This window comes from Salvia splendens, chromosome 9, assembly GCF_004379255.2.
Source record: "Salvia splendens isolate huo1 chromosome 9, SspV2, whole genome shotgun sequence".
Classification (NCBI taxonomy): domain Eukaryota; kingdom Viridiplantae; phylum Streptophyta; class Magnoliopsida; order Lamiales; family Lamiaceae; genus Salvia; species Salvia splendens.
In genome coordinates, this window is record NC_056040.1 from 22,165,128 (window position 1) to 22,188,441 (window position 23,314).

Here is a 23,314-nt window from a genome sequence, read left to right on the forward strand (position 1 = left end):
ATGAAACGGAGGGAGTGCATTGTACAAATAATAGGGACTTTTGCAAAATAATTTTTGTAGAATACTGAAAATCTGATAATATTATGTGTCTTTTATAGAAATACAAAATTCTTGAGAAAAAGATGAAAGTGAAAAAAACGTGCATCACAAATTCGAATAAAACATGTCCCAATTACTCACCGTCTACATTAGACAACAAATAAAAAGGCGATCGATAATCTTAAAAAAAAATCCAACTACAATTCCATGTGATTACTGATCATATTTCGAAAGTGGCGTGATAATTCAATGTATACAAAATATCACATTTTTGCCTGCATCAATTCTCTCGAAAGACTTCCATCTTCTTCAAATTGATAATTAACAGGTAAAACTTCGAGCTTTACGTTTTTCTCTACCCTCTTGCTATTGCTTCCAAAAAAACCCTTATTCGTTTTAATTTCAACATTAATCACAAATTGATTCTAGCATTGATTTTATTTCAAAATAAACATAAATTGAAAATTACATTATTTTATCATCACAAATTGATAGCATTGTATTTTGAAATCTAAAATGTAGTAATATTGTTGAATAAAGATAATAAATTGACGAAGATTAATTAGAAATTTGGATGGAGGTAGAAAATTTGAGAAAAAAGTTTCAGATTTTTTTCTTGTGTGTTACGTTATTAATCTCTCACATTCACATAGACAAAAGTCAAACTTAATTTTTGCCAAAAGTAAAACTCGCGTGTTTAGGGAAACCTTAAACAATCAACATTCGCAATGAAATACTCACAAGAATTAATGAAAAAATGAAGGTAACATTGTTGTCTCTACCTAAACCAGAAGAAAATATTCCCACCAAATATGTGCACCTAATAAGTAATATTGTAAAATTTTATTTCGTCTGTGAATACTTTAAAAAATTTCAGTTGATTAAATTAGTTCCACAAGTGTCGCTTAAATTACTAACGTAGTCAACCACAATGTAATTACTAGAAAACTACATGGGATCTGCCAAATTTCTTAATTAACAGTGAAAATTGTAGTACAACAAATTAAAGGCTCATGCAATACTAGTATAATGTCTCTTGACGTATAATATACTATTACGTCAATGTTTTTTTTTAAATGAAAACTGGATATAATACAATGATCAGTGGAAAACAAGTGGAAATAAATAAACAGAAGAATGCAAAATTACTAGCTCGTGTAAAGTAGGTATCCGAATATGTCCAAAACATCTCTTTTCTGATTTCTCCACTCTCATGAAAATGTCGTTTAAGGACTCCGTTTTAATATAATTTCTTCTAGTCCTCCTAATTCTTTAATCAAACCTAATAAATTTATTAGAAATCCTTGCCAACTAATCCTTGTTTAAATGGTGGCAAGGCCTCACATCAAAATTCCAAATTATTTCTTGTGCAACCTTCAAACATCAAACATCTGTTCATCATCAACATACATACATACATACCTCTAATGGGGTGCAAGAAGTCGGAGAAGGCGAAGACGACGCAGAAGCACAAGAAGGGGCTGTGGTCTCCAGATGAAGATCTCAAGCTCAAAAACCACATCATGAAATATGGCCATGGCTGCTGGAGCTCCGTTCCTCTCAATGCCGGTAACTTATTTAATTTTATGTATATAAACTAAACAAGAATGTCAACATACATATATATGGTTATGAGTTATTTTGAGTTATCTAACTCCTTCGACTTCTGATCAAACCTGCATTAATTTGAGCTATTTTTTCCATATTATTTAAGCTTTTAATGTTGCTCCAAAAATGGGTGATAATATGATTATGCTAATTAGTGAGAGACAACAACCTTAGTGAGTGAAGGTAAATTGCAGAGTCAAATAAGAAATTCGAACAAAAGCATACCACGCCTATGACTTTGAATATAACTAATATTTATACAAGTCTTCAGCTAATTATGTCTCTACATCTCACATAGTAATTCACCAGCACCATTTAAATACATTTTGATTGCTGTTTCAAGTCAGCCATTTAAGGATATTTAAGTTAATAGTTGCATATATGTACAAAATTGATGACATCCATACACAAACAGAATACAAAAATGTGATCAATCAATCATCTTACAATGTTTGTTTGCAGGTCTGAAAAGGAATGGAAAGAGCTGCAGATTAAGGTGGATTAATTATCTAAGGCCGGGACTGAAGCGCGGGGCGTTTAGCTTTGCAGAGGAGGACAAGATCTTCGCCCTTCATCGAGTTTTAGGAAACAAGTAACTAACTAACTTCTTACAACATGAACTTAATTCTACTTAGAAACTGATCAATTCTAAGTTCTAATGTTTGATTATTGTATGTATGATCAGGTGGTCTCAGATAGCACATCACCTACCCGGAAGATCTGATAACGAGATAAAAAACCACTGGCATTCTTACCTAAAGAAAAGGCTCTCAAAACTTGCTGATGCACCCTCTTCTTCGTCCAAGTCGCCTCCCCAAAATAGTACCTTTGACTCCCTAGAAAACATGGAAGCATCATCAACGAACACGGATCAGTCGATAGATCACCAACAAGACAAATGCAACTTGCCAAAAGTACTTTTTGCTGAATGGCTGTCTCATGACCAGTTCAATGGCCACAACCACGGCTCTTCTTGTAGCAACGCACAAGATCTCAAATACTCTTTTGACTATGGAAGCTCGATCTCTGAAGACTCTTCGACTCAGCTCAATGGAGAGGCCATCGGCACTGAAGAAATCCACACTAAACCAAACTTCAATAGTATATCTATTGATGATATTCTTCGATCACCATTTGGCTTCGATGATCAGATCTCAGAGACTGGTCTGGTCGATTATTTTCCCGGAGTTTTTAACTTTTCTTGCGATGAATTGTATATGTGATTGATGCTAATAAGTTGTACTTTCCTGTAATAAGTTCCAAGATGTATAGCCTAATTAATGTGGTAATGTAGTAGTTTTTCTTTAGTCAAAATTGTACACTGCATATCTTCATTCTGTAATAAGTTAGAGAAATAAGAAGATTTCAACTATTCACAAATCAACAAATCAAGAACACATCCCAATGAAACCATCTGGTCCATATAACTAGAGTTGCAACAGCTACAACTAGTCCAATTGGGATCCATTTCTACGCGATTATCTGCAAAAGTTCATACAAAACATAAGCATCCTCTCCAATTACTTATGCAAAATAACTCTGTTTTTCATGTAAAAGCTTCTATAAAACCTACCTCAAGCTTATTGGAACACCAAATTGGAGAAGAATGTAAATGTGCTTCACTTATCCTCCCAAACAGTTCTGACATTCCAAACAAATGAATCACTCTCATCAGGTATGTTAAGTATTTGGCACCAAAAAAATTAAGAATCAGAGCTCGACGAAAATCCAAAACACCATACCCGATCTTCGCCTACGCTGTACAATACGCGAAAAGCTCTCTGAAATCACATCTGCATCTTGAGAAGCATCAGAGTGCATCTTTGACAAGTTGGCCTGTGACCTTGTGTCAGCATATTTCCCTCTAACATTTGCAATTACACCACCTTCAATGTAAAGCAGACATACTCAATTCATCATGTTGAGAAATTTCCCACCTAAAATAAGCTTCCAAAGCAGCAATCTATAGCAATATACCAAATTTAGCAAGGCTTGAGGCTATAGGGTCTGATAGAACTGGCATTCAAGCCCACATCCTCAAACTTGACAAACTCCTTATGCAAATCTTGTAAATAACAAAAGGCCAGCTTTCTTGGATATATTGAATCACATAGTGCCATGAAGCACATTCCGTTCTCAACAAATTAGGGAGGATTATCCGGATGAACCCAATCCGGAAGGAGGACGAGGCGGTGGAAGCTCCAGGGCATTCGACGCCGTGGAGGAAGACGAGGAGGCGGCCGAGGAGGAGGAGGATGTAGGTTGTCATACGTACAGCCGCAAGGACAAGATGGCTTTGTACAACGCCTCGATCAGCGTCTCTTACGATCCCATCGTCGGGAATCAACAATCCCGGAAGTGCTTTTGGGAATCAACTCCCTAATGTCCATGTACTTCACCGCCACGATAGCGGACACTTCCCGGATGACGCCCGCCCAATATCAAGCCCATTATGCCGGCATTGTGTATCTGGCGGGACAACTTGGTATTCCGCCTCCATTCGGTGCACCGCCACCGCCTTCGGGGGATGATTCGCAGGCGGAGTAGTTTTTATAATTTCTATAAATTTGTATTTTAAATTATATCTTTTTTATTTATTTTGCCACGAATTTAATTATGGATTTTTTAGGATTTTAAGTTGTAATTTTATTTTATTTAATGAAGTGTGTTTTTATTAATTGAATTTGTTGGAAATAAAAATAAAAAATGACATTGAATGAATAGTTAAGGGATGAGATGGATAAGAGATGGAGGGTTACATGTGTTGTCTCTTAATTAAGAGATGAAGTGAAAAGTACAGTGGGACTCATGAATAGTTAAGAGAAGAGACGGTTAAGAGACAGCGTTACGGATGGCCTTGTTCTCTTCATTCACATATCTTGAACCATGGGCTAGAGCTAGAGGCAGCCCATCACCTACCTTTCCAACTAGGCATGCACAAACCGACCCGGCCAGGCGGTTAACCGCCGGTTCGGGCTCGCCGGTTCATGAACCGGAACCGGGCCCGGAACCGGCGGGTTGAACCGGCAGAAGGGTTGAAGGATCGGAAGGGCCGGTTCAGGTTCGGCAATATATTGAACCTGAACCGGCGGTTCAAAACCGGCGGTTCGGCGGTTCGAACCGCCGGTTCAAAGGGTTAAATAGTGTTTAGTAGGTTAGGGGTTCGTAGGGTTCGCGTAGGGGTTTAGTATAGCCGTTGGAACCGGCGGTTCGAGGGTAAACCGCCGGTTTGAGGGGTAAACCGCCGGTTTGTCGGGGTAAACCGCCGGTTCGGGAGCCGGTTTCTGACGGTTCCGGCAACTTTTCAGAGGCTAGGCCGTAGGGTCAGTGTGTAGGCCTGCAAAACCGGTCAGAAACCGCCGGTTTTCGGTCAGAAACCGCCGGTTTCTGACGGAAACTGTGGACAACCTGCCGGTTTAGGGTTGAATCGCCATATGTTTTTGTATATGCAAAAACAATTACATAATTGTATTTGTATATACTCTAGTCGATGAAGTATATTTCTCTATAAGGCTAAATGAGGGAAACTTTTGACAATTCTACTATATTTGTTGATTGTTAGACGAAACTCAACATTTAAAGTTGAATTGCTAAAGGTGTCCTTAATTTAGTTATGTAGAAAGATCTTCTTCGTCGGTTAAGAGTATATATATAATACACTTATACGTTTAAGAACTTCAACATCGTTTCTTGTCATTTGTAATTAGTTCTTCACTAGTAGTCTCATTTGTATTTAAATTTTGTTTAAGACTTCAAGACCGCCATATGTTTTCAATTTGTAATTGTTGTAACTTGTAACGTGTAATTTGTAAACATGCAATTTCAATAAAATTGCAACTTTATCCGTATTTTTTTCAGTTTTATTTACTCACATTTCATAAAAAAACAAACTTGAAAAGTGTAACGTAAGTTGATTAAAATTGAAAAGTTGAAAAATGCAAAAAAAAAAAAAAAAATTCGTCGAACCGTCAAACTGGCCCGGAACCGGCGGTTCAAGCCGAAAACCGGCGGTTTTGAACCACTCCGTAACCCGCCGGTTTTTTGAACCGGAACCGGAACCGCCGGGAGCTAGGCGGGCCGGTTCAGGTTCATACATTCCCCGACCCTTGAACCGCCGGTTCATGACCCTGAACCGGCGGTTTTCGACCCTTGTGCATGCCATTTATAGTAGTAATATAAAGGAAATGCTGTTTAATTTAGGACAATTGGACAAAGGAGGGAAATTTTTTTTCCATACATAGGAGTTCGAGATACATTCGGCAAGCGAACTAGCCCGCCACAGCCCCTCGTGGCTCGAATACTCTTGAACAGGCCCACAGGGAAATTAATCTCAAAGTCGCGTCATCCAAGAGTCGAACTCAGGACCTCTAGGATGATACCATATCCTTGCCACCCTTCTCAACCACTTGAGCTAGGGGGCTTGGATAAAGGAGGGAACTTGGTAACCAAGTTATTCCGTATTCGTTCAAAAAGCAAAAGGTTTTGTGGAGCCCAAGTTATTGTTATGATCTTATTGTAGCATTAACATCTATATAATGGGATTACTTTCATGTTCATAGTCAAATGGGATTACTCACTATCCACTAATAATAATATGTTACTCGCCGTTTTGAACTTTCATTTTATAAATCAAGTCATTAGAATATAATCTAAAAGATTGATTATAGTAATAATGTTAATAATGATGATGATATTAATAATGGAGTAATAATTATTAGGAGTACTATTCATTGTAGATTATATCGCATTTTTAAAATCTTATTAATTTATGAAACATCATAGGATTATTATAATTTCATAGTTTATTATTTTTAATTATATATGTGATATAATTTTATAAATTAATATATGTCGGGTAAATTATTATTTACGCATTGAGATACAAAAGTATATTAATTACACTAATTATTATGTAAGTTGTAGTATTATTTCATATTATAATACTCTCCGTCCCATCTCATGTGATTAATTTCTTTTTTGCCGTTGTTTTGCGAAGATGATAGGAGTAATAAATAGTTAAAGTGAAGAGAAAATAAAGTAAGAGGGAGAATAATATAGAAGAAAGTCGTATCTACATTATTGTCTTACTTACTTTAATTTCTCTCTACTGTAACTATTTATTATCATTTTCCCCAAACACGTGCCGAAAAACAGTCAGTCACTTGAGATGGGACGAAGGGATTACGTTTATATTGTTATTATATATACTATAATGTTTTTTATTAATCTATTGAATAATTCCATTTTTTCCAATCAATATATTGGATCTCAATAAATATTTGGAGATTTCAATTGCTAGAAATTTTCAATTAATTTTAAATTTAATTTTACAACTAATGATTCAAATATTCTCCGATCCGATTCCCCTTGAAATTCAATTAATTGTATATCGATACAATATTTGAATATTGAATAACTTGTATACTATTTAATTAAATAATAGAATATTAAATTAAGTTTATATTCTAATTGATCCCCAATTCATCTTGGTATTCAATTATGATATTTGAAAATCTACTATAAGAAAGAATAAAGTTAATAATTACAGAGAAAATTAAATAAAATAGAGAAAATGTATCTTTTTTGCTAAAAGAAAATGACTTATTTTAGGTCGGACAATCCAGAATATGAATCATTTATTGTGAGACGAAGAGAGTGTTGTAGTTTTGTCTAGTTCAAGTATAATGATGTTCAAATCGAATTAATGAAAATAACATAAGGTTGCGTTTTATAGGCCGATAGTATATATCTTTCTCTCATTTTTTACTCTTTTTATATGCATTGTAGGATTTGTAATTTTTCATTGGTAGAATGAGGAAAAAATTTCAGATCTTTCTTTTTTTCTTTTCACTCTATCTTACGATGTGTGGTACTAAATGACCACAATCATTATCACACGATGCACGACTAGAATCTTGAATTTAGGCAAATCTTCTCTACCAAAAAGTGGGATGCAAGAAAAGAGAAGTGAAAAAAGGCAATTTAAGTATTGCTATTGTAAATTAATGACGAGATAAAGTATGGGATTAGAACGAATACAGTGGAATAGATAATGAGATAAGAAGGGAAAGTAAAAAAAAATAAACTCTTATTGTAAGATCCAAAATCTATTAGGACAAAATAGTAAAATTAATCAATTTAATTATGCCTATCCCCAATATGACTCTATTCATTTAATTTATTGTAATTCTCCCTACGTCCAAGATTAATAATTTTAATAGTAGACAACACATATTTAATATGAAATTGGTAAAGTATGAGATATGAGATAAATTACTGACTTATTGCAGATTGAAAGTGGATAAATAAGTGAAAAAAAATGTATGGAAGAGATAAAGAACAAAATTGAACCTTATTACCAAAATAAAAATTAATTACTAGTAATTTTTATGTAAGAACCGAAATAGAAGAAAGGGAATACTAATTATACACGAGGGAGTGTTATCATTTGACATGGATGTAATGATAATTATCTACATTTCCATGGTATCCACATTAGAACATGATATAAAGAATAGAGGGAACATCATTTTAGGTCTACGAACTTTGTCAAAGTATCATTTTAGGTCTGTGAACTTTGAAAATATCATTTTAGGTCCGTGAACTTTGAGTTAGTATCATTTGAGGTACTTTTTACTATTTCCAAGTTTTTTTGGACGAAAATACCCCAATACCTTAAAGTGTATATATTTTTAATAAATTTATCATATACTCATATTTTTTTATAAATATCTTTACAATATATTTTTGACAAATTTTCTAAATATAATTTGACCTTAAATATTATCACTTAATTTTGTGACATGCAAGTAACATTGCTTCTTCAATTTTTTATATTAATTTTTTTTAAAATTGAATAAAGAACTTTTCTTTAATAATAAAAAATTGAATAAAGATCTTTTCTTGCATGTCACAAAATTAAATGATAATATTGAAGGTCAAATTATATTTAGAAAATTTATCAAAAATATATTGTAAAGATATTTATAAAAAGATCTTTATTCAATTTTTTATTATTAAAGAAAAGTTCTTTATTCAATTTAAAAAAAATAATATAAAAAATTGAAGAAACAATTTTACTTGCATGTCACAAAATTAAGTGATAATATTTAAGGTCAAATTATATTTAGAAAATTTGTCAAAAATATATTGTAAAGATATTTATAAAAAATATGAGTATATGATAAATTTATTAAAAATATATACACTTTAAGGTATTGGGGGTATTTTGTCCAAAAAAACTTAGAAATAGTAAAAAGTACCTCAAATGATACTAACTCAAAGTTCACGGATCTAAAATGATATTTTCAAAGTTCACGGACCTAAAATGATACTTTGGCAAAGTTCGTAGACCTAAAATGATGTTCCCTCTAAAGAATATTGTGATCACTAAATTACGATAGAAAAAAAATCATTTTTACCGAATTTTTTAGTTTATGATTAATTTGCAACCGAATAAAGTTTACCAAAAAATAATAATACTGTTCCCTCTTTTCCATTTTAGCTAATGCATTACTTTTTGGCATAAATACTAAGAAATGAGTACATATTAAGTGAAAAGAAAAAAAATGTAAATGAAAGAAAAAAATGTAAAATTAAAACAAAATGTTTTTGTTAAAAAATGAAATGGTTCAACAATTAACTTTAAGTACATTTAATGAAGCAAAAGGATAATTAGCATTTTAAGTGGTTTGATTGAAAAATAGTGTTAATTGTGCACTTTTCGGTAGCTAACTTTCAATTGAGAGATGAGGTGCAAATCATGCTACAAGCCTATAAACCCCCAAGCTTATAGAATACGTGATTCATGCTTTATGATGATGCATTGATTGTAAAATTGAAAAACATATAACTTCTTTATTCTACAAACGAGGTTTACTATTTATATAAATTTAGTCCTACAATACTAACTACATCAAAAATGGAATTTTAAAGACATATTTTTGAAAGTAACATACTTAGTAGTCTCAATTGCATTAGGGTATGTGGGAACTATATATCTATGTATGTGTCATGTGTGGTATGATTAGAGGTTCAATCATTTATCTTGATGTTTTAAGATAAGCTTTTACTTCTACATAGAGAGATTAAATGCTGAGAGACGCAAATATTTAACCAAGGGCAAAATACTATTTTAAAGGTATGGTACGAATAATTGTTAAATTACCAAGAAAGAACCAGGAAATTTGTACATAATTTCATTTCATTCTATGTTCTCTTGCTTAACTTTTTCTATTTATTGTAATAGTCTTAATATTTAGTTGGATACAAACTATTGCAACTTATGTTTTATTAACACAAGTAATGTCAAGGTTATAATGATGATATATCACTCAATAAAAGAGAATCTAATTCGTATGTATGATTTGACTTGGAGTGTGCAATACTTTATACTCAATTTATTAAAAGAGCCCCTATAACTATACTAATAACATTCAAATTAAGGTGGACACTTCTAATAGTCCCGTCACTTTTTTTTTCCACAGTTACTTCTTATTTGTCCGCGCCCACAAAAAAAGTGTTCGTAGCAATACTGGACACTTTTTTAGCCACTTTTTATTTTATTTTATTTTTTGTATATTTTAATTCAATTCTAATTAAAATTATCGGAATGTAAATAATTAAAAAAAAGAATTGGGAAAAAATATTCGATGTATTACAGAAACGGTAAAAATTTTGAGAGTGGATGAATGGATGGAGTGTGAAGATGTGTGTGGAGGAGTGATATTTATAATAAAATTTTTGAAAATAATTAAAAAAAAGTGTCTGGCCTCTGCCGGCGCGGCGAAGCACGCCAGGCGCGTCCTCGGCGCCTTCTCGCCGATGGGCCTTCTGCCCCAAAAAAATATGCATTCTAAACGACGGCGAATACGGTCTCAAACTTCTTCAATCATGTCGTTCATGAGCTGAGCATGGTCTTGTTGGTTGCATATTGAGGCTTGTCTAGATAGAACCTCATTGAACGGCATCGAATAAGGCTCGAGTCAAGGTCCGACTAACGCCCTCCGAGGTACTCCAGTCATCGTCGTGGTTCATTTTTGTTTGTGAGAGATGATCGAAATATTCGTATGGAAAGTGAGAGATGAGAGAAATGTTCGTATGAAAAATAGAATGAGAAATGGGGTTTAAATAGACAAAAATTTTAAAAAAAAATGAAAACGCGTTGCATCGTCCGCGTCACCGTCCTCGTCGCCCATAGTGGTCGGACGATGCCCTATCGTCCGCGTATCGTCCGCGGACGATCTATAGGGCGCGGACGATGCATCGGACATCGTCCACACACCCACAGTGGCAGATGATGACTCCCCCGAGGCATCGAGCGGCCTATCATCCGCCCCATTGCGGATGCCCTAAGATCTAACCTTCCCAAAATGTCATGACTCCCATCCTAGCAATGCTTTTGATTACTTAAATTATCTAAAAAAAATTAAATTGATTGACACGAGTTTCCTCAATATTGATAAAAAAGAAAAAACGTTCTTGACATTAACTAAATAAAAAATTATATTTAGAAGTGAGAAGAAATTCTTACAATCTTTGGTCTTAGTACAATATAGGGAAATGACATGAGAAGAAAATAAGGCATGAAATCAGCCAAAACAGAACATAAAAAAAGAACACTCCAAGAGAAAAGCTCATCAATTGCACACTGCTTCCTCTATCTTGGTAAGCACCTTCTCTCTCTCTTTATTTCCTTGATTTTTCTGTGAAAGATGAGTGTAAAAGGAAATGATGTGAGAGAGAAGTGAGCAGAAGGCAGGGTACAACATTTAATGCATTGGATGCAGATAGATGAGTTCAATTGACAAAAACTGGGGAAAGTGATGCCTGATACATATATATCTCTGATAATGCTGCTTTTCAATATAATCCCCATGCATTTATTGTCTTCAGATTCTTTTTTTTCCCCTCTCTTTCTCTGTATATATATATATACACACACACCTCTAGCTTTTCCATTATTCTTGAATTTTAAAGGCAAATGTTTTTTTTGAGAACAGTGAGAATTGGTTGAAAATGGGGATGAAGAGAGGGAAAGAGGAGAAGAAGAAGAAGGGCAGAAGGGCATGCTGTGTTAGAGAGGGAGTGACCAAAGGAGCGTGGACTCCCGAAGAGGACGTGATTCTTGTTGACTTCATTGCACAGAATGGCCATGGCACTTGGCGAAATCTCCCTCTTCTTGCAGGTTTTTTCTGCTTATTTTTCTATTTATTTGATGCAACCTAACAAAGGGAAGCAAAAAAAAAATGCATCTTGGTTTTGATTTCTACTACATACTTGATTTTTACCTTGTTAAGCTAAAAGTCCAAGGAATTATCTGTGATGAATGTTCCTAATATGTGATTGAGGGCTTTGTGGTATTTCTCATATCCAAAGATGTTGGAGATGTAGATGAGCCATTTGCTGCAAAATGATGCAATGTAGGATAACACCAATGAATCATGTTTTACTGTATATTTAATCTTCTTGCAGGTTTAGGCATAAAGAGTGCATATTCTTGTAGGAAATTTTTGACAGATAGCATTTTATTGTATACTTCTATCCTTGTCCATGATTGAATGCTGCTTAGATATTGACAATATGTTATAGAACCTCTGCTTTGAGTGATAAAGGATGGTTTCTTTTTATCAAGAAATGGTCCTCAATTTTCATCTCATGTTTATTGGAGGTAGTGTGTCACTGCAAAGTAGAGTTTGCTAGTATTATTGTGCAGTGTATTTCTATGTTTGCTGCATTAGATTTGCTGAGCCACTCTGCCCCAGTTTTTCGTTTAGTCAACTGAGACGGTGTGTGGTAACCACAGGTCTCCTCCGCTGTGGAAAGAGTTGTCGTCTTCGCTGGACCAACTACCTTCGACCTGACATCAAACGTGGTCCCTTCAGCGCTGAGGAAGAGAATACGATTATTCAACTGCACGGGGAGCTTGGTAACAAGTAATTAATTTATAACCTCTCCTGCACTAAATAGATTTATGGTGTAGAATTCCTTGTATTCCCCTTCTTCCAAATTCAGTTATGGTTATTACTTGACAGTTCATGGTGAATAAAACATTGGTAGGACCCAACTGTTTTATTGAAATTGTGATGTTTCTGCTTTGCCCAGATGGGCTATCATAGCCTCTCATCTCCCAGGAAGAACAGACAATGATGTGAAGAACTTTTGGAACTCACATTTAAGGAAGCGCTTCGACAGCAAGGCCCTCGACCAGCCATCTTCATCTTCAAAGTCAGGTTCCCCTAATTGTCACAAGGCTCAGTGGGAGGGTGTGAGGGTCGAGGCCGAGTCTTGTCTCTCTATCCCATTCAACAACAGCAAAGGCGACTACTTCCTACACCTGTGGAACAGCAAAGTCGGAGAATCATTCAGAAACGTGCATGAGGGTGGACATGGATGTGGTGGAGCTACCTCTCGCCGTTCAACATCACATTCATCGTCATCCTTGACCATAGTTGACTCGACCAATGGTATAGAGCCATGCAAGACCTCCAGCCCGGTGGAGATGAAAGTCGAGCTTTGGGACTGCAAGAAGGAAACAGACATTGCTGCATTTTCAGACACATCGAAGCCATATGAGGTCGATGATTCATCTGATGCAATGCTGAAGCTGCTGCTGGATTTCCCTGTCGGTGGAAACGACATGGAATTTCTCGAAGCACTCTCCTTCTGAGAGCCTTTTGATCATGAAATGTAGCTTCTCCATCTGGATTTCATACATCTTCTTAGTTATTTTGTAAAATGAAACATTTTTTGTGTGAAAAGTGATGTGCTAATTATGTTGGAGAAAAACTGTAATAACTCTTGCAGCTACAACTTTCTCAACCTTATAATCAATCAAGTTCAAAACATGGAATCTCAATTTTTCTTACAGTCTTCATTTTCTAGCTTATATAAACCAATAAATCATTATTCACACAGAACAAACTTAACAAGAAACAATTATATTCTAAGTACACCACACAATAAATCTGGCAACAAATAAAAAGAGATCCCAAAGCAAAACAATGTACAAATCAACTTGAGTTCCAAACCCCATTCCAACTTCAGAAACATCCAAGTAGTTTCTTTGGAACAGTGCCCGTGGCGCGATATTTTGCTGATGTCTCCTCTGCTTTGAGAAGATCCTCTCCACGTTTCGCCTCAATCAATGCTCTTTTCTCCTCCGCTTGCTTGTGCAGGGCCGCAATCTTGTTCTTAGTTTTCTCAATATATCCAGCCTTCTTTTTCTCCAGTTGCTCCTGTTAGCCACAATTGCACACGGTGATGATCAAATTTTACAACACATCATGCCAAAGAAGTCCCGAGAATATATCTACGTGACGGTTAAAGCAGCTCACATGCAGCAGCAAGGCCTAATTCAGAAACAACACCAATTTGTGCCTAAAAGCTTCATCTGTTTTATGCAACTATTGAGTTCAAATAGGGACCATAACAAAACCAAGACATCAACTAACATGGGGCAGTAAATTCCGAGTGAATTATTTGGCAACGAAATAAATGTGACGTAGAAATCAGCCTACTTCCCATGAGTATGTGTCAACATAGAGCAGAAATAATAGAGAGATAGTACTGAGGAATGGAATGAATATATGTGGTGAAGACAAAGAGTCTTTACCTCTATCTTCTTCAGCTCAGCGTCTAGAGTCGCTTTCTTGCTATTCTCCCAAGCTACGACAGAAGACATGTTCTTCTGAGCCCTGTCAATTGATTGAGCAAGCATGAGTTGCACTGCTAAGCGAAAATGCGACAAAAAAAAAAAGAGAATTCAAACAGTTCTCGGAAGGATAAGCCGAGTATGGATGAACATGGCATGTTCAAGAAGTGTTTACTTGTTCTCAGCTTTTGATTTCTCACTTTCCTCCCATGCTTTGATCAACGACAATCTCTTCTCCGTAGCTACTCGGGCGAGCACAGCATCTACATAGATACCAAACGAGTTAAGTATTTTTCTTCTTCTTACATTCCTCATCTTATACGCTATCATAGATAATCAATTTTCTAGCAAAACATATACCTCTGTTTACAGAGCCCTCCTCGGGCTTTTTTTCTTCAGCAGCATCCTCTGGTTGTTTTGCAATAAACATAGAAAGTTTTCACAAGTTAGATGGGGGAGAAATCACTCAAAGCACAAGGAAGCTATAGAAGTGCAGAAAGCCTTGAAAAACAACTCACTAGAAGTTTATTTTAGGTGATTCTGCAAATATATATTCCATCCCCCCTTGTTTTGGACAATAAGGTTAAAGAATTACAGTACACACCAATCCATTCCACTAATCAAACAAAATGATTCCAAATACTAACTTTTGCAGACACAATCCAATAAAATACTAAATCTCATATTTTTTGGGGAAAAGATGGACAAATTTTTGCAATAGAAGAAAATTTATTAATAAAGATGATTACTTCGAACGACGACAAGAGCTTTGGAGTCGTCGGGTTTGTCTAGGGCCGGAGGTAGTGGTAGCGGCACGACGGCTTTCTCCTCGGCGTCGGCGCAACTAGGCTTGGGGTCGACAGCTTTGACTTCCTCCTCCGCCATCAGTTGAGAGAATACTAGTATGAATAATTGAAGATTATAGAGAGCTAAATAATATCCACCCCACAGTGAGAGAAAGATGGGTGGATGGAAGGTATGTGTCGGTAGAAGTTAAACAAGAATGGAGGAGAGTGGGTGGGGGCTACTGTGATTTGGAATAAAACAACATTGAGTCCCACAGATTATTAAAATCCTCAAACAGTTTCCAATTTAAGGATATTATATTAAACCAACGGCACCACAAATGATTTCATATGTTTGCAAATAGTAACAGAGAGCTGTGGATTTAGATATTTTCCTTGTCTAGGTTGGCACTTGTATCGTAGTATTAATCTAAATCTAAGTGAAATATTTTTCTTTGTCACGTAAATTTTGAATGTTTAGACAATTATATTAAGTACTCTCCTTTTTTTGAATGTTTAGAGAATTATATTAAGTACTCTCCTTTCTTTTTTAGTTAATAAAGTTATTTTTCTATATTAGAAAGTTTCAAGTTAATTAAATTATTTTTATCGAAAAGTAACTATCGTCCTTACTTTATTTTTTCTTCATATCTCTTACTTTATTAATCATCCACTTAACACACTGTTCTTAATTTCTGTACCAAAAAGAAACGTCTCCATTAACAACGTACGGATGCAGTACTTTTTTAGGACATTCCAAAAGTAAGAGCATCCACTATAGGCGACCTTCCCCAATAGCCCGGCCCCTTTTTTTGTCCACAACCCCACTTTTTTGTCCAGAGCCCCAATTTTTTCCTCCACTACGAGCATCCACAACCGTGCTCTTGCCAGCGGCACGGTTGTGGGCCCGGGCGGTACTATTCATGCCTGCTCTCTGGCAAGAGCACAACACCCACAACTGTGCTCTTCCGCAAGGACGAGCACAATTAATATAAAATTCAATTACACAAAAACATTTTCATAATACTAAAATTCATTAAAAAAACCACAATAAAAATAACAAATTACAAATAAAATAAAAAGACATAATTAAAATCCTAAAAATTAAAAATTACATAATTAAAGTCCTAAAAATTAAAAATTACAGTTGCGCACCATACTCTCGGCCGATGCAGTTGCGCACCATACTCTCGTTGCGCTCGATCGTTCCCGGCGGCCGGTGTGCATTGTACCGGCTAGAGACGCGCCACCAAAAGTGATCGCCGGATTGGTTCGTTCCAACCACCGCATCTTCGGAGATTTCCAAGTACGCCTTGAACAATCTTTCCATCTCCGCCGGTGAGTACGGTGTGCGGACACCGGCGCGAGATGGAGGATTCGGCATTTGGGAAGGGGCGCGAGGCCTAGGCTCCGGTGTCCACCCGTAGCGCCCATCGGAGGCACCTTGATCGTCGATTGGGTATGGCCGGTAGCCACTCGGAACGCCCGAATCTTGGGTGAGAGGAGGGGCCGAATATTCCGTTTCCGGACTATGAAACGGTTGCGAACCGAACCATTCGGGGTTCCAACCGTGAGAGCCGCTTGGGTTGTCGTCGTTACCGGACATAGTGGTGTTGTAGGGTGTGAGAGGAAGATGAAAATGGATATGAGAGATTGATGATGAGAATTGTGTAGTGAAAGTGTGAATTTTTTGGAGTGAAATTAGGGGTATTTATAGATGAAAGTGTGTATTTTTGGGGTAAAAAAAATAAAAAAAAAATAAAAAGTGGGGAAAAACGGTTTATAAACGGATATAATTTTTTGGGGAAGTGAAAATTTTTTTTTTTTTTATTTTTTATCGATTTTTTTAATAAAAATCCGATTTTTTAAAAAAATAAAATAAAAAAATGTTTGAAACCAACGGCTATGCCGTTGGCGAATGGGAGACCGCCACGTGTGCGTCCGCTGGCACGGACGTGCTCGATACATCGAGCAGCGCCGTGCCAGCGGCGCGGTTGCAGCGGTGGCGGTCCTTCGCCTTGCCGCTGGCACGGACGGCGGTGGCGCCAACCGCCACCGCTGCGGATGCTCTACCTCACTATAGGCAGACACTTCCAATAGCCCCAAAATTTTATAACCAATTTTTATTTTAATTTTTTCGTTTCGTTTTTAAATCAGCTGAATTGAAATAATTATAAAACGAGGTAATTGAGACCAAATATTCGTTGTATTGGCAAAAGTAAAATTATACAACGAACGTAAAAAAAATACAAATAAAAACGCCGCCACCGTCTAATCGGTGGCGTCGTCCGATTCCTCTTCCTCGTCTTCGTCGCCTTCTCCATCGCCTTCAACGTCTCCCTCGCTGCCGCCGGCCGCCGCTGCCCCAGGACCCTCATCAGCCAAGCGCAGACGGCGCTTGATCCGACGTATGAGGTCGGAGTATATATTCTTGATGTACGGGTCGGTTGCCGCCTCGTATTTGCTGCAGGCATCATGCAATTCGTGTGCCAGCTGCGCATATACGTTATCCCTCAAGACCTCGCTAACAAAAGGGGCCCTTGAAGTCGGTATAGGCGCGGGCTGTGGGGCGCGCGATCCAGAAGCCGCCGACGATCGTCGGGAGGAACCGTCGGCTTCTCTAGCGCGTCGGATAGACGCACGTTGTCCCGGAGGGCGGGGGCGCCTAGAGTGTGTAGCGGAGGGCTCTGCGGCTTGCTCTTCGTTCATGTCGAACGATTGCGAGCCGGTGCCGCTGCTGTAGTCCCCGGAAATGTTTTTTTTTTCATACATAGGAGTTCGAGATACATTCGGCAAGCGAACTAGCCCGCCACAGCCCCTCGTGGCTCGAATACTTTAGCTTCCCTCTGACTGGTTCGGGCGTGAACTAGCCAATGTTGGCTCGTAGACTGCACTCCCTCCGACGAGTTCAGCCCCGGTAGACTACCCGCCACCCTCAGACGCGTCCAAGCTCGAAAGCTTGCCAAGCCCCAAGGAAACAACCTTGAACAGGCCCACAGAGAAATTAATCCCAAGGAAACAACCTTGAACAGACACACAGGGAAATTAATCCCAAAGTCGCGCCATCTAGGAGTCGAACTCAAGACCTCCAGGATTGTGCCATATCCTTGCCACCATTCTCAACCACTTGAGCTAGGGGGCTTGGATGTAGTCCCCGGAAATGTTGTGTCTTGTCCGCTTCGTCGCCAGACCCTGCTCTTGGGTACAGATGGCCTTGAATTTCGGGCAGTCCTGGAGAACTTGAAACTCCTCCCACACTGTGAACTTCGGATGGCCGAGCGTGTGGTATTGCTCCATCGAAAGTTCTTTCACTTCAGCCTCGCTTCGGCCACTCTCCGCATGGAGTAGGTTGTTCTGGTATATGCCCGCGAACCGCCGGGTCGCCGGCAGAATCCTAGACCACTTCTTGCGGAGCTGTTCCCCGTCACGCGGGAGGGCGTCATGAGGTTTGAACTCGTTGTACGCCTGCACGACGCGCTTCCAAAAGCTAAACTCGGTCTAATCAGTGCCCACTACGGGGTCTGATGTGGCGGCATCCCACGCCCTCGCCACAGCAACAGACTCCGCTTTGGTGTAGTGGAGGGGCTTTTTTTTCCGACTTGAACTGAGCAACTGGCCGAACCGCCACCGGAGCCGACGCCGCTGCCCGATCCGCCGGCTCCGCTGACATTGCCCGATCCTCCACCGCCACCGCCACCGCGTTCGGACTCTCTGACTCTCGTCGCAACGGGCGTATCCGGTATGCCGGAACTAAGTAGATTGAACATCGTATCCAGTGCGTCTTGATCTGCCTCAGTGAAATGAGAGCTGTTGGATTGGAAAGGGGTATCCGGACGCGCATGGTGAAGGGCGTCGAGGTTGAGTCTGTAATCTCCAAACGCCGAGCGGCTCAGATTCCTCGCCAAAGGTTGGGTGGGAGAAGACCTCCAAGGCTGAGATGGTGGCGGAGTTGGACTCGATGCCCATGGCGGGGGAGGTTGATTCCAACTCCATGGCTGACACGGAAAGCCGCCATATCCCGACGGTACGCCGCCATATCCCGACGACTGGGAAGGATTGCCGCCATATCCCGATTCGTGCGAGCCGGGGGATTCGTTGTCTCCACCGTGCATTTTTTTAGAGTAAAAGTGTAGATAGTGAATGCGGGGAAAGTGTGTGAAAATGAAGTGTGTGAAAGAGTGTAAAAATAGATGGTGGAGGAGGAGTATTTATAGATGTAATTTTTGAAAAAATTTAAAATAAAAAATAAAAAACTCAAACGGGGCGGACGTCCATAGCCCGTCGCCCCACTATAGATCGCCCCCCAATCGCCCCGGCTCGCCCCACCGCCACCACCATCGCCCCGTCCTCGCCCCGTAGGAGGCGAAGCCTCTACCGCCCCACCCTCGCCCCAGATTTTCGTCCGCCCACTTTCCTCCTATAGTGGATGCTCTAAGTGAGTCATTTTTTTCTCTTTCTCTTTGTTACTTTGATATTTCTACTTCGTTCTCTGATATGTATTTTTAGAGCTTTAAAGTCAATAGAAATTTGACACTCAAGTTTAAAATAATAACTCTAAAACTGCAACTTAACTGCAAGAATACAGTTGTAGTTGTAATACTTAGGGTGTCGAACCACATGGAGGCGTATGAATATCTAATTCGAAAGCAAGTAAATTTTGGATTTTTTGGATTGAGAAACTAAATTGAAACAAAAATAAGTGGAGAAATAAAACGACAACACAAAATATAACCAAGAGATTGAGAACATTGCTCCTAATATGCTTCATATGTGAATTAACTTAATGGACCAATTAACCTATGGATTAAAGATTAATCTAATGAAAGTGGAAATAATATCGTTCATTCTACTCACGCTGAACATGTTTATAGATGCTTGAATTTAACCTTGCTGAACTCTAAGATCAAATTCGTACTCATCGGATTATCACTCCTACAGACGCATAGTAAGCTCTAACCCAACTTCTAAGTTCCAACGTACATGATTCATTTACAAAATCAATTGAACATTCCTACGGAAGCACAGTAAATGTCCAACAATTATTGTAACGACATGTAAATTAACTTAACCAAGATTCATATACTGAACATGATACAAATCTCAAACTCTTTATCTACGTTTCCACCTTTTAACCAAGTTAAAGAGACATTGGTTAAAAGACATGACTGAATAATAAATAAGACTGGAATTATAATTCAATGTAAAAAGCACCGTAGAAAAAGATCATAAATTAATATTAATTCATAGAATCCAAAAGTAATTCACATCTTTCACAAATTAGGAGCAACGTGAGAGTTTAGTTTCACATCCACAACCAATAAAGAAGAACCATAGAACTCATGAAATTGATGTATAGATGATAGCAAATCTCCTCCGGAATGATGGAAGTTGAATGATTGCACCTCCAATCTTCCTCTCTTCCTCCTCTTTATCTGATAATTTCTTGCTGATTCTATCTCCCCAAAAAACAGTCCCCTTTTTGTTCTCCGTTTGTACCTTAAAAACTCCCCATACCTACACCAATAACTGCCCAAAACCGTCCTCCCTATCTCTCCTTTCTTTCACGTGTAATACCCACCAAAGCTGCCCCAATAACTGCTCCATAAACTGCCGTCTAACAGCTTCCCGGGCGTTTTTAATGCCAACCTTGGCGTTTTCACCGTTCACGCTGCTCCGCCCAGCTTTCATCAAATGGCCATAACTTCTTCATTCGAGCTCCGATTGAAGCGTGCAAGGTACCCACGCGAAGCTATTTCAAAGACGAAGATAATGGTGGTAAGATAAAAGAATTTAGACATTGTTTTGATAGACAACGAACAGTTTGAATCAGACCCCAGATCCGATTTGGCTCATTATATGCCTTCACTCCACATGTACATCTATCAACTAATAAATAATAATCAAACTTTAACGATTAATTAATAGATGATTTTAATATACAAAATAGGAGAAATCATGGAGTAGAATTAACATTATTTGATTTGCATCATTCTCACTCTTATTATTCTCTCTTTATTTAACTCACAAAATTCCATTTTTTTAAATTTTATGACGAAAAGGAATGTCTATTTTAACTAGTGATGAAGGGAGTAAATAATGAAGTACGAAAAAGAAAAAATAAAGTAAAAGAGAAAAGAGTATAAAGTAAGAGAAAAAATAAAATTTATTATTCCCAAAAATATAAAATATCTCACTTAGGATATCTCACTTTCCAATTTAAATATCTCACTTTCCAATTTAAATTTAGAAACTTAACTTCCTTATCTATACTCTTTTCTTTTGCACTCACTGGTCACCACCTATATTTTTATTAAATAAATTTTTACAATGGGGCACAGGACAGAGGGACGAGACAAAGATATATTGTTGTGTGTGATAATCCTATTACAAATCGCAATTAAACAATATGCTATCAAATGTGTGATGTCTACCGATATGCAAAGTTCTTTTAGAATCACATAAATGATTTTTTTTATATAAATATAATGTCTCTATATGGAGTAGTATTTTTTATAATTATATCTTATGTTGACTAATGTACTTATAATTTATTTTGAATTAAATGAATCAACGAACATTAACAATCAAACCCTTAAATTACAAAAATCAATTAATTACTATAATAAAATATTTTAATATTGTAAAAGACCTTGAACGTTGGACGAAATCTGGGGCTGACAAAATCAAAGATGTTGTTATGGAATAAAACATTACTGTAAATGAAATAATAAGGTTAACATTTAAATTTCTTAAAATGGGATAAAATGTAGTGAATGAATGAGGAACAAACTAAAAGGCTACGAAGAAGGAACAGGTGATATATTAATGATTCGTTTGAGATGTTGTTTAGTCTAAATTATTGTAGTATTACTACTTAGGTAAGTCGTATTGAAAAGTGTATGATAGGCATATATTATATGGTCTTACAACAATTGTAGTTGTAGCATAATAGCACTTCTAATAATATCAAAATAACATCCAAAAAATATCTAAAAAATCTTATATTCTTTTAGTAATATGCAAACAGTTTTTATAATTTATTTTATTTTCATGGAGGCGGAATCAATATTGTTGATTTTTTTCGCTTAATTATGGTGTAGGCTAAATAAGCAATTTTAGTTTTGATGTGTAATTTTCCGATTTAATGATTAATTTTGAGAAGGCATTAGTATTCCCTTTCATTCTATAGTAGTAGTGTTATTTATGTAAAAAAGGAGGATCTAGATTGTTTGTTACTAGTGTGGTGTTTGAATTACTTGTGAAATAGATTAGACTTATTTTCAAATTGCAAGACAAATTTTATTGTAAAATAGCTAACCAGCAGCGCAAGTTTAAAAAACAAATGTTAACTTAAATAGCTAGAGCGTATGATGACCTTCACACAAAATTCTATAAATTTTAGAATTAAAAAAAGTGTACTATATTTTTGGCACCTATAAAGTATGGATTGGTAATTTGGTATCAAACAGAGTATTGAAAATTTAAAAATATCATCACACGTCCAGACACTTTAATTAGCAGAGGGAGTTCTGAATTTTTCAGACATTTTTAGGCTTTGGCTCTTCTACTTGTGTTTGTTTTGTTACAAAGCTTTGTTAGTCGATGTGTTGAACTTTTTGCTCACTACTTTTGTTAATTTGAGGATTTTACTTTTATTTTGTTAAAAAATTGAATTTCAGTGGTCATGCTCAAAGTGGCTCACACAAATTGCGGCAACGAAACAATTCTAAGTTGAGATCTTTATTATTGATGTCATTTATGTATCACTTATTTTATGTGATGTGCACGTTCCCATAATGTTTTTTATGTTATTATTAACAAGGAGTAGTAGTATAAAATTAAGAGATTTGAGATTCTAAGGCCACAACAACGCGTCTCGTGGGTGGCTCGTATATCGTCCCGCTGAGACGAGACGGCGGCGAGACGTGTTGCAGCGTCCCGTCTCGTCCCGGTCTCGCTGAGACGCCCATCCCACCGAGACGGATCGCGGGCTGTCTCGCCACGCGCTCGCGCGACGTGGCGCGCTCCGGCGTCATGCGTGACGCCCACTCGCTGGCCCGCGAGTGGGCTTCGTCACGCTGACGCAATAAATCATTTTTTTAATTCGAATTTAATAAAAAAATATATATATATAATAAAAATTGAAAACGGTAATATTACCGTTTTTCGACCGTTTTTCTTTTTTTAATTTTTTTAACTCTATAAATACTCATATTTCTTCCTCATTTCA

The 23,314-nt window shown here is 37.3% G+C and overlaps 3 protein-coding genes and 1 pseudogene across 3 annotated transcripts; 2 read left to right on the forward strand and 2 right to left on the reverse strand.

Moving 5' to 3' along the window:
• The first annotated feature begins 1,466 nt into the window (after positions 1–1,466).
• LOC121747645 (transcription factor LAF1-like) lies at positions 1,467–2,942 on the forward strand. Its single transcript, XM_042141721.1, has 3 exons — positions 1,467–1,608; positions 2,110–2,239; positions 2,333–2,942. The coding sequence occupies exons 1-3, from the start codon at positions 1,467–1,469 to the stop codon at positions 2,868–2,870; spliced, it is 810 nt and encodes a 269-aa protein (XP_041997655.1). The 3' UTR covers positions 2,871–2,942.
• An 85-nt stretch (positions 2,943–3,027) lies between these two features.
• Positions 3,028–11,034, reverse strand: LOC121749308 (annotated as a pseudogene).
• A 197-nt stretch (positions 11,035–11,231) lies between these two features.
• Positions 11,232–13,747, forward strand: LOC121749798 (transcription factor MYB17-like). The gene is made up of 4 exons (XM_042144433.1): positions 11,232–11,313; positions 11,649–11,833; positions 12,452–12,581; positions 12,751–13,747. Exons 2-4 carry the CDS (start codon positions 11,665–11,667, stop codon positions 13,313–13,315), a joined length of 864 nt encoding a protein of 287 aa, XP_042000367.1. The 5' UTR covers positions 11,232–11,313; positions 11,649–11,664; the 3' UTR covers positions 13,316–13,747.
• Positions 13,447–15,336, reverse strand: LOC121749799 (remorin-like). The gene is made up of 5 exons (XM_042144435.1): positions 15,049–15,336; positions 14,660–14,707; positions 14,475–14,562; positions 14,261–14,342; positions 13,447–13,883 (listed from the first exon to the last, which is right to left on the reverse strand). Exons 1-5 carry the CDS (start codon positions 15,182–15,184, stop codon positions 13,689–13,691), a joined length of 549 nt encoding a protein of 182 aa, XP_042000369.1. The 5' UTR covers positions 15,185–15,336; the 3' UTR covers positions 13,447–13,688.
• Positions 15,337–23,314: the final 7,978 nt, after the last annotated feature.